At 40.0% G+C, this 12,717-nt stretch overlaps 1 protein-coding gene across 7 annotated transcripts in view; it reads left to right on the top strand.

Moving 5' to 3' along the window:
* LOC109858466 (nephrin-like) overlaps positions 1–12,717 on the top strand; it is a 174,383-nt gene that overhangs the window by 27,741 nt on the left and 133,925 nt on the right. For 5 of the 7 annotated variants that reach the window (XM_020435761.1, XM_020435771.1, XM_020435751.1 and 2 more), the window contains one exon: positions 7,729–7,858. In XM_020435761.1, the coding sequence (XP_020291350.1) occupies positions 7,729–7,858 (130 nt within the window). Of the gene's footprint in view, positions 1–7,299; positions 7,343–7,454; positions 7,514–7,728; positions 7,859–12,717 lie in introns of those variants that run through there. The other 2 variants (XM_020435791.1, XM_020435781.1) reach the window with 2 other exon arrangements.

Raw genomic sequence — 12,717 nt, 5'->3', positions numbered from 1 at the left:
AATGCTGCATCATCTCGTATGACATGAAAAGGCGAAACCGATTTCATTCGACGAATATCTTTCGATTCGTAAATTTCGAATTTTCGGTATTTTAAATAAATTAGTCAAGTCCTATGACCGCACTAAATTTTATTCGTCAATCGTTATTTGTTTCTGAGATTGATTGATAGATGGAAAAACTATAGATATTAAGGATATATAGATTTGAATTGAGAGAATATATTTAAGAATCAGATCTAAACGAGCTCAATTAGTCGCAAAGATTCCGAGCTTTGAAACTTGCGATAAGTGACACACAAATAATCTTTCATTTATAAATCACTTGCTTCAGATATTGATTGGCAAATTTGATTAATTTTTTATTGGGACAGCGCAAAATACCAAGAATAAAATATGCAACAAGATAAGCAACGCGATAGTGTCGCACTTAAGATCGCTGAAGTTATTAAGACTTAAAAGCGGCGTGAAGGATAGAGAAAAGTAGATGCTGGGAGTAGATAAAATAAACAGAACATAACGCAGGACAGGAACAGGAAGAGCGCTTTTCGAACTTGATCTCCATTATAGCTATATGTACAATATTTTACGCCGATGCAGCCTGCTCGATCGACCGCGTGAAAAATCGCTTTCCCGAGTAAAGCCCCTCGCTTACCACGATATATATTTCCCAGGACGACGACGACGACAACGACGACGACGACGCCATTTCCGAGCACTCACGGATAAACCGGCCGGCGCTACAGAAAAGATATTGGAACGTCGTAAAGCGCGATGTTAATTGCCGCGAACGCCGGAAAACGCCCGGAAGGCGAGCGTTTCTCCGAGAATCGCGGTGTGGCCGGCGCCGCGCCGGTGCGCGGCGTCGCTTTATCGAAGAAACAGAAGAGCAAATGGAAGAGTAAACAAGTATTCGAGGAATTGCACTCAGCGGATGGTAAAAGAATCCCTCTGGTCGCGCGGTTCCACGTCTCGACGATTGCCGTAATGCCGCATTATTATTCCATTAAGGGGAGACAGCGACGGCGGCGTTTTCGCTCGTAACACGACGAAGATGATTGAAGAGCCGAGAGAAGGAAAAGTTAAATTCAAAAGAACTCTCGCTTTTTATGTTAAATAGAGATATCTATGCCTACAGAAAGACGTTTAGCGGATCTCTTTTTCTCTGATACTAAAATTTAAAAGATTATACTCTCTTTTATCTTTCTCTGAGAAAAGATTTGAAAAATATGTAATCACTAATTTCAAAGTTGATTAGATTATAATTCGAGACGTGTCAAGTTTACCGCGACGATTATACTTTTTATTGTAATATATGAGAATAGGAGATATTTGAAAGACCATTAATATTGCCGAGTTTAGCTGGTTTTTCCACTCTGTTCTTTGCATCGAAGCTTTGAATAAAATGATCGAGAATCTCGCGGTTGTTTGTTGCTCCCGCTCTTCTCTCTCCCTCTCTCTCTCTTTCCTTATCGCGCGATGGATCAATTAATTATACAACTGACAATGACGGAGCCTGCGCGCGAAGGAGAGTTCTTTTTGAAAATATACTCCGTCAACAATTCGCCGTGCTCGGTGATTTATGATTTCCGGATTTCTCACGCAGACTATGGACTCCGCGCGTCCGGAGACGGACTCTGCGTCCCGGAAAAGCGACTCGAGAGAATGCCACCGTCGGCGCAGGGACAGCCGTTGAAATGGGGTAATTTTTCGGGGCACGAGGTTTCGGTCCCGGTAATAAGGACATCAATCAGTCGCGCTTAATAAAGCAGGCAGAGGTCGATGATAAATGGCTCAATAGAAGCGGTTTGCGCGTTTCGCAAGCGGAATGGAGTTGCGAGAGAGAGAGAGAGAGAGAGAGAGTGGGGCGGCGATATAGCGAACGAACTCTTTCATACAACCCAGAGACTACGCTCGCCGGGAGTATTGTACAAACACAGCTCGGTAATTCGAAAAATTAAAGCGAAGAAAGAAAATTGAAGAAAGAAAGAGAAATGGAGAAAAAGAGAGAGACGGAACGAAAGAGGAAAGGATTTACGTTACCGTGGATGAAAGGGCGGCCGTGTATATATAGATTTGCCGAGCCGCGGTGCTGAATAATGTAGTCTCTGACGTGATCTTTGCCATTTTCTCGGATACAATTTCTCTCGTGGAGAGCTCGAGTCCCACGGGACGGAGAACGCGAGAGAACGAGACGCGCGCGCGGAGAGCAAAAAAATGCTCGACTCCACCTCAATTACATCGATTCCTTTCTGTTTGCTCTTTATAACCAATCTCTCGAGTATACGCTCCTTTTCCTTTCGCGGTCACCGTTAGAACGGAAGACCGCGACGAGGGAGGAAATTTAGAAAGAGCGCGTAAGAGGAGAGAAAAGCGAGAGGCGGGCGAACGAAGAGAAAGAAAAGCGAGTATCGTCTCGCCGTTTTTCATAAATCAGCGACTGGAAATGAGATTCGATCGCGGCGACTTTTATAAATCTTTATAACGCGGCGCAATGGAGAAACTTTCAACCGACATTTGCATAAAACGCGTTTGCGCGCAAAGACTCTCTGAAATGTTATTCCTTTTAACGTGATTAAACGTCGCAACGCGTTCGTATAAATGTGCACAGTAAACAAGATGCCCCGGGAAAACAGAATCATCCTTTCAGCGCTTTATAGCTTCTTTGAATCAATTTAATAAATTCAATATATATTTTTTGTTATTTAATTTATATGTTAATAATTCCAATAGTGTGTTAAATATGTTTTAGAATAACTATTGCGCTATCGCATTATTGCCAGTCGCATGACGTTGTCTCTAGTAGATATTCTTTCAATTCTTAGAAAGAGAGACTTTTCGAGACAGCGGATTTGTCTCGAGATGCAAATAAATCTTCTTTTATTTTATAGTCGCACAAAGACTCATGATACGCAGACGAGCGATATAATCCGCGTGAGAACTCTTTGCAAAGCCGTCTTAGCGAAATATTCATTCTCCGGCGAATTTTCGACGAAAGCTTTCGTAGTATTGCTGTTCATCGAAGCTACACGGCGCAGTGCGACAACAAGCTCTCGCAACATGAAGCTACGGGAATTTCCTTTGCCGCGGATTCGCCATGTCGAAAGTTTCGGGTCCTTTGTCGCGGTAACGGGCTTCGATTCAGCATTTTGCGTCCATCCTTTTCCCTTTTTTTGCGAGAGCACCTCATTCTCGAAACTTTTGCCCTGCGCGCTCCTTTCAGACGCGCTTCGGCGTTCTCTGTCCTTTCCTCTTCACCGCGCTGCAGAATGAAACTCACCTAAAGGCCGGTTTCTGCAGGATTGTGCAGGGACCATTGCGTCCTTTGCCCGTGCCGGTGTCGACGAAAGTTGCGAACGCGTCGTTTCCCCCGCTCGAATAATGCCGAATCATCGATTCCGACTCACACATGCAAGTTTGCTGTTCGCTGCCGTCATGCTGTTATCGACCTATTTGAAAAATGATATTCCGAGACCCCCTGAGGCACACACAATCAGCGCACGGTTCTTACATCGAAAGAATTATGAGAGCTTCTCGATTCCACCAATTTTTGGCGACAGTTATGAATGCTCTACACGAAAGAGGTAGTTTTTGATATTTGAAATTGAATACTTTGCACGATTGCTGGACAAAAATTTTAATTTAGAAACACAAAAATATATCGAATAAATTACCTTGATGAAATTCCTCAAAATTGAGATAGTTTAGCGGAACTTTTTCGGATAAAACGACTTTTAGAACAATCGTCTATAATATACGTAATCAACTCGGAAGCTCTAGATTGACATCCAAAAAGTCAAGTAATTAAGATAACTGCGGCACAATTTCCCTTTTTGTCCACGTCCCATCGCATTGTTACGTCCTCTCTTTATTTCTTCTCCTTTTTAGATGCCTTTTCTCTCTCTCTCTCTCTCTCTCTCTCTCTCTCTCTCTTTTTCTCTCTTTCTCTTTCTCTTTGTTTCTTTTTTTCTCTTTGTTTCGCTGTGCTGCGAGTATAAGGTATGGAAAGGATATTTCATGCGGTCCATTCCTTCCGCCCGTTATTCTCGTGCGCGCGGACCGGACGGCAATTACCGGCTGAGAAATGTCTACAAAAGTGGAGTGCGCGGGGGTGCAAATTTCGGTAGGTCCCTTTGTGCGCAGCCGCATTTTAATTGCCTCTGTACCATTTCTCTCTCTTTTTTCTTTCTGCGCTGCGAGAGTGTCATGGCCAGACTTCAGCAAGTTCGAAAACGCTGTAAAATATGATTATTTAATTGATCATTGCGAAGGATTCCTCTTATAGTAAATACTACAGTGCGAAAACCGAGATATCAATACCGAACCTACTCAATATTGTTTCACTTGTTCTTCTAATTGACGTTAAACGTCGTAACATTAGTATTGTTTGTTGCATTATGCTCAAACGCGCATTATTATCGCAGAAAAACGCTCAAAAAATAGTCTTCTGTTCTTTACGAGTTCGCAAGATAAATTAAAAAATTATAAGTGATATTCGCCGAGAGCTGCTGTTTTTACGCTTTTCCACAAAAGTGGGTGGCAGCGCGCGCATCTGACAGAAAGAGATAATTGCGCAATAAGAAATCCGTCAGAAAGTCTCGGCGGCAGATGATCTCAAACAACAGTCGCGGCGAATAGCCGAGGTCCTCGTGGTTTTCCGGTTTTGTTAATTACACCAGTCAACGGAAGTGTCACCGGCAGAGCTTGGGGCCGGCACTTCCGCTCGACAGCGTGCATGTAGGACATCATTGTTCTACGAGAAATTTAATTTAAATCGCGGCTTAACACATACGCTCGACGAGCCCGGCGGCCAGTTAACGCGTTAAAATGAGACATAACTCCTTTCCCGTTATTAAGTAAGGAAGTTTGCGAGCGTAATTAATTTTGAATCATGCATATACACACTGTGCCGTGTAAAGCCGGTGATATTAAATAGAAAACAACTCGTAAACAATAATTATCATCTGTTTTATTGTTGGTATTATTTATTTATTTAATGTACACAGAGCAAGTGTTCTTGGAAACTCGTAACTGTATTGATATAAACGATGACAAAATGACTGTTACAGGAGTCCCTTACGATGTTTTCAAATAAAACTTTATAACTGATAATTAAAAATAATATTGTAAATAGAAATATAGTAGAGAAAATGCATTGCTCTTCCGACACTCTTTACATGCAGATGGCATCTTGTAAGGACAATTCTCGTCAAGCATTCACGACAGGCGCACGTACACAGCACTCGGAAACACGTTTCGTCTCCGAGTGTCGCTGCGAAAGCAAATCTTGTAAATTCGACCGCATCTTAGAACGTAATCCAAGTCGGTTTTATCGTCCAAGAGGAGAATTTCGCATGCAATTTGCAAACTTCTCTCGTCGTTCGCGCTTCGTCAAGTCTCATGCGGTTTCTTTTGTCCGTCGAAGATCCGTCACGCTGCAGTTCCGTCAAAATAATATCCTCGAAGAATATCATTCAAATCTGGGCCCGCTAAGAGTTAGCGCATCGTAATATATCGTGTAATTTGTACATCGATAGCTTGTTATACACCGGAGCGTAAAAATCTCGCAACCTTTCAGACGCAACTGTTGCTGCGCCGCTTTTATTCGACAGACGGCGATATTTCGTCTCGCGTGATATCCGCGCCCGCGAACTATAAATCCTTCCGAAGCAGAAAATCGTATCATAAAGTATTGAGACACTCGGTTTCTACATATGTGATATATATATGCGAGAACGCTATATTTGTGTCTATTGTCATATAGTGCTTGCCGCTTGAAATCACATTCGAAATTGTGTGACTTTAGTTTAAATTTAATCTTTCGGAGGCTATTAGTCATTTTATGATTCTTTTGCAACCAATTCACGATATAAATTGTTGCTTGTAATAGATTTGTATTTGTTTTTTAATTATGCGTGTGTGTTTTGTATAAATGTTCTTTTTAATATATACTTTCAAAAGCTGCATACAATTTCTTTAGTTTTTTCGCTACGTTTCTCTTTTCCACGAAAAATTCAATAGAAGAGAACAAAAATGTCTCAAATATAATATCATCCAGGAAATGGTCAATTGGAAACAGTTTCAACTGGTATCACACAAGCGTATATATTTACTGCAGCCTCATTCCGGGATCAGCGAGTCTTCTGTCGCGAATTTCTCTCGCTTGGTGAAGGAGCGCGCGCACGTACTTGCATAAAGTCGTTGTAACGCCGACGTAAATGCAATACGTGTTTCCGCGCGAAAATGCATGCACGCGGGGACTGTCCTTTCGTACTCGATGAGCGTCGCGCCGCCACGACGTCGTCTTAAAGCGAAATTCCGGGTGAGGAAACTCATCCTGGCTATGTCGTTCGGGCATTTCTACGCCGCGTAGAAGAATCTTCATTTCGCGAGGGTTGCGGGAAAATAAAACGCGCAACGCCGCCGCTTGCAAATTTCGGAAATCGCGCTCGTTGTCGCAACACGAGAGTATGTTTCCGCATTTGCGAGCAACGTACAAGTTACAGCGTAATCAGAATAGTAACACGGTTCATTTCTCCTTTCCGCTCGTTGTTATTCAAAGCGTAACTAGAATTTTAGTCCCAGAAACGTCACAGACATAATAAACATTTACGCTACATTATATCAAGAATAATACAAAGTAATAGTATAATAATTATTTCGAGAGTTTGTTATCTCTTGTAATAACAGTGAGTGCTCAACACCGTGATATAATTAGGTATACAAAAATATCGCCATCAATCAGCGCAATTTTTGCGTATCGCAATGTGAGCAAGATTTGCTCACGCGATCACGCGTTATTGCGATCGACGAGAATAAAAAAACGCCACGAATCTTTCTGGGAGCAAAATCGAAGAACAGAAACTGTTCACGAGTTTTCACAAAGAAAAATAATAATTTGCATTATAAACGGTGGTACAGAAAGTGTCGTGAAACGCGTTTGAAGAAGCTACTCGAAGACAAACGATTGTTTTTATGTTTGATTTGACTTTATCGCCGACTCTCTTTTGAAACCGAGAAACATTGTGATTTCATAATAACACCGATATGGTTTTGCTCTTTGGAGACTCGTATCGCGCACGATACGCGCCACACACATTTAGATTGCCGTGTTAGAATGTAATAGTGGTCGTATAAAGATAATAAAAATATAATACATCGCATTTCCGCGAAAGCACTAACGTTAAAACTAAGTGACACACACACACACACACACAACATAGCTCGATATCGCTATGGTTACTGCAATCGCAAGCGCAAATGAAATTCAAACAAAGAAAAACGAAAATATAGTACACCTACAGGAATAGATCGTTCTTGAATTTCAAGATTTTATTTTTCCATAGTTGAGTATATAAACAACATATTTTGGCGACGTAATCTTAGGAATAACATTGTATAAAGTTTACACAAAACGAAGAAATTACAAGCTTTATCTCTTTTAATGTTAAATAATCAAAAGAAATCGTATGAGATTTGAATAATTTCTGGAAATCATACATGTTGATGAAGCCCGGTGAGATATCAAGTTACGAGGATCTTATATCGTTTCACCGCTATATCGAGAGCATGTCCTGATATCGTCATTTTCTCGAGAAGGATCTTGGAGATTGTTATTAGTCGCCTAAAAAATCCATAACTCTTTGTTATCTGACAATTTCTACTCGGTTCTCATTTTTCGTCGTTTTTCCAGGAATAGACATTTTTTTGAACGAGCGATATGTGTTTCAGTACCTATGGAGTCGGTTGTTGGGGTGGCGGGTCAGAGGACGATACTGCCGTGTAACATACAGCCCGACTCGAATGACGCCGTCTCCATGGTGCTCTGGTTCAAAGAGGACAGCGGCGAGCCTCTGTACAGGTAAGCCGCATTGATATTTATGAACGATGGTTCCCGGAGCGCTCGTTCGCTCAGCTTCGAACACGACTTTTTATGGCGCTATAGATATCTGGGAGCGGCCTTAATCGCTCAAAGAACTCGCTGTAACACGTTGCAAACACGCGGATCTCGCCAATTGTATACGACATTAGGCCTTTTTTCGAAAATAATCGCCATTCAAAGAAGTAAAAATACTTCAGCATTCTGTGTATATGTGGAATTATCTCGTTACGTTTTTCGCGGAAAGACGTACAAGACGATTTGCGTGCACAACGTTACATTACACACACGTCGTTTTGCGTTTTTCTTGCCGGAAGAACGCAGCGCGCGTCAGTCACAAAATAACGTTGTGGCGAGGTTAATGTCATGAATTATTTGCGTCACGTTACGATCGCGCATCAAATTGCGAAATAAAACGATAATTTGCGGTAACTATGTTCGGTTATTACCGCAGAAGCATTGTCCAAGCTTTTATTGATATTGCTGTGTCAAGTGGCGTCCGTGATATTAGTCCGTTTTAATATTTGGCAAATGTTGTTCCGCAAAAAACGCATTAATAATCGATATTTCGTGTGAAAATAATTTAGCAGTTAATTAAATTCGCCAGGCCGTCAAATATTTCTGACATTTCAAGCGAGTTAGCTTCTTGCATTAATACATACGCAAATATCGGTAGTATTGTATCTAGTTAAATTTTATTCATATATTGCGAGCGTACGAAATAATCATTGTTTATATTTCAAATCAAAATATTTATCATATATCTGTCATTTACTAGATTTACATTCAGTGTTGGTGGTTTCTTATATGCGAACGTAAACCTTTTCGCGCGAGCGAAAAAGAAGCTTTACGGACCCGAGACGCAATGGTTACGCTCAACTTTTCGATTTTCGCGTTTCCGATCTCATTGCTTGTATATCTTGTTGGGTTACCGTTTCACCACGTCGTCGTGGCGTATACGCGAAAACCTCGAATGCGAGTAGACTACGACGACGTAGCAAGGATTTCGTTAAGCCGCAAATCGGCCTCACGTTTCGTCCGTTATACGTTACTTCGCTCGACAGCCAATTCGATCCTCGTAAATATCGTCTTTATTGAGCAACCCCATAAAATCCGGATCACCGTTCAAGCTCGAAAGCACCGCCGTTTTCTATCGCGAAAAATACTTTCGGGTTCTTTTCAAGCGTTTCAACATATTCAACGTTATTTATTTTGCCGTCACGTTTGATGACGTAGTGATAAGTGACAAAGATTCTTTTGTTCTCTTATTATCTGTATATTTTTATTTCAAGTTTGTTTATGTATTATATGTAATTTTTTTTTTTAAAGATTTTAAAATAACAGCTCTCTCTCTCTCTCTCTCTCTCTCTCTCTTTAAGCGTTTTTTCCGCAAAAGCGAATATGCGATTACGACGAGTGGAAAACGGGCTTTTGGAAAAGAGCGTATGCCGAACGGTCGTGCTGCCATTATTGGATTTTGTACCTACAGAGCTGTCCTCTCTGTGAGTCTCGAGAGAGTGAGAGAGAAAAAGAGAGAGAGTGTGTGTGTGTCGACTCCGGGTGGAACCACTGGCGATGGCGGTAAACAGATTTCTCCGACAGCATGATTGCAGCTGCACATCATCGTAAATAGTGTTTCTTGCACGAATTTCTTTTCGCGCTGTGACATTATCGAGTTACATGGAAACTGTCGCGTTTTGCATAACGTGGCGAATCCGTCGTTGTGAGTGCAAGTTGCGCCACGCAAATCTCAATGGACAGCGAGAATACTAGTCTATTTCATTCGGTGAATTTATATTAATGTGTTGTCACTAAAATGCGTTCAGCTTTTTTTACGATGGTGTATTAAGAACTGTTTATTTCGACAGTATTTTTTTTAAAACAATTTTAAAATATGAAATGAATTTATAAACTATTAATGACAATTGGAAGCGCAAAACTTTTAGGAGATATTTGTTTTTAAATTATAATATACAAGAGAATTATTTCTCCGCAAAGGTTCTTTCTGCTTTGAATTCAGAACGAATTACTAACGAACGCGGCTCATATTCGGCACAAGTCAGAAATGGAAAATGTGATCTCCAAGTGAGAAAAGAAAGAAACCGACATATAGTTGAAAAAACTGCGGTTTCATCCGAGCAGCAGCGGTGTTTCAGTTTTAACAGCATATACAATTGCGCAGTGTATTCTGTCGAGAAATGTAGCTGCGTCGTCGTCGTCGTCGTCACATAAGCGTCGGGAAAACGGGCTTTCCAAAACCATTCCTCGTCCACACGGATCATTTTCTCGCGAGAAACGGAAAAGGGAATATGTGCGGGGCTTTAAATTCTCTTAAAGTTTCGACATTTTGCCCAAACGAGCTGCGTTTACTGCAAACGCTCTTTCGCAAATAAAATGATACAGTGACCTACTAAAAGCCGTCGCGTCGTGCCACAAGCTGTGTACGCGTTTCCGAGATAATCTATGATATGCGATAAAAGAATTAGGATTTATAGTCGCGCCGTACTTGGAAAAAATTGTTGCGTTTTCCTGACGTTTGCACAAATCGAGGTTTCCGTATATTTTACGTGTGTTATTTATCATACAAAGTATAAAATTGTTGCTTAGTGTCACCGACTATTTTTTATGTTTTTAGGTTGATAAAAATAAGAATAAAAACTCCGGCTTTGCAATCTTAATATTTGTTCTTATATTCTGAAATTTTGACATGTGTGTTAATGAATTTGAAAGATATATATTTTTCTTAAGGAAACTTATAACTTTTACTTTTGGTTTTTTAAGACATCCATATACCTTTTTTATTTGTCTACGACTTAAAATTAGTGCTACAGGGAAATCACTATGTTACAAACAGAAAGTATTTTATATGCAAGAGAAAGCATAATAATTTTCGTAGCTCAGTCTACTCCGGAGACCGATAATATTAAAAATAATAATGTATGAATGTAAAAATAATAATAGATAATGTGTTTGTTATATTCTAGAGCATCAACTTTATGACCCTTGTATAAAGAGTGTATATTAATTAGCGGTAATGTTATTAGCACACATATATATTCAAGATATGTAATTACAAGATAATGAAGAGACAGAGAATAAGCTACCTTGAATAATTAGAATTAACACAACTATAATAATATACACAGTTAGCATCCACAAATGCAAGAATAAATATACAAGCATTGCGACAAAATAAAATATTTAGTACACATATTATCTACTTAAAAATAATCCACAATTCGTAACATCTACGCAAGTTCCGACGTGTGTAATTTCACAATCAATTAATAAAGGCGATATTGCGCGATCGCAACGAAAGAAAACAAATCGCGGATCTCAATTATACACGTTGCTGGATTATAAAACGTAGTCACGCACTTAGCGTCAGACGCATCGGCTAACGAGAGTATACCACTTGGCGAGGGCGCTTAACCGAGCGAGATACTCGTCGCGAATGCAAACGGGCGTGCCCTCAACTCTCTTAAATGCGAGCGACGTGATATCACAGCCGGAACGCAGTTTTATCCCCGTCATCTGTCTTTCCATCCCTTTCTGTGGCACAACGGGCTCCCCCTCGGGTCTCTTCGTCCGCCCTGCGAAACGAACATGTCTGATTGCACTCTCAACGACTACGATTTGCTGCGTTTTACGCGGCAACACGCTTCTCCGTACAAGTCGATGAAATCTCTCTTTCTCGTCACAGATATTAAATTTCAATTCTGTATTTCTTCATATATCGATGGCGCTGCGTCAGACCAAACTTCGCCAATAAGATGTAGATTTGATTTCAATTAAAATATATAATAACAATTTACAATTTACAACAATTTGTATCGTAATTATATTGCAAAAAGTTGATTCTTTGCAAAACAGATCTACTTAATTTTTTACATTTTTTATAATTAAATTAAACATATTTTGAAAGATATTAATAATTAAAGAAATTAATTTCTTTTTATTTTTGACATTAAACCACGCGATAGTTTGTCAGAAATTTTCCGTGAAAACGTAACGGAACGTGAATATATTGTAGAATAATTATCATTAGGAAAATTTCACTATCACTACACTCTCCTGATGAAATAGTCTTTTGGACGCAAATATTCTGTTACAACGCGTATTACAGTGGAATTGCAATATCATTGGCAAAATTTATCTGAAATGCGCGACGGCTGTATGTGTGCGGAAAATTTGCTCGGGTTCGCACATCAAAAGGCCTGCGAAGAGCGCTAATTTATAGCTAATTATTGGTTCGAACAATGTGTGTTTTTATGTGCGATATTATAAAGCAAAGTTGCAGCGCGTAATACATGCGTTTACGACATTATTGATGTATATACGCGAGAATATTTTACTAATGTGTATGTGTTTCCGTTCGATTATGGAATAACTCTCATTTAATGCTTAATATGCGCATGTATAAAAAGCAGCTCGCAGTTCTAATCGATCGGGTATACTTCGAAATTATTTCACGTATCCACCTATATAAAAAAACCCATGTGTACCGCGAAGTGCGCGTTTTGATATCGAATATATTGCATCTATTGTTGCATTTTTTCCGCATTGCCGATTAGTTAGTTGGTTGATCGAGTCGAGTCGAGATAGAATCGAAACGGTAAAATCGAGAGAGTAAATAATAAAATGACAAAAAAACGATTTTGACAGTTTGTCGTATACGTGGAGAAAATTAAAAACGTGACTAAAGTAAAGTCACGTGGCGGGGTCACTGACCTTGGCCGCGCGACTTTGGCGGGATCACTGACCTCGGTCGTGTGATCGAGTGACTTTGGTCACGTGATTACGATATGTATATATATATATATATATATATATATATATAT

This window comes from Pseudomyrmex gracilis, unplaced genomic scaffold (genome assembly GCF_002006095.1).
Source record: "Pseudomyrmex gracilis isolate BER0280 unplaced genomic scaffold, ASM200609v1 scaffold_6, whole genome shotgun sequence".
NCBI classification, from domain to species: domain Eukaryota; kingdom Metazoa; phylum Arthropoda; class Insecta; order Hymenoptera; family Formicidae; genus Pseudomyrmex; species Pseudomyrmex gracilis.
This window is presented reverse-complemented; position numbering and strand designations above follow the sequence as displayed.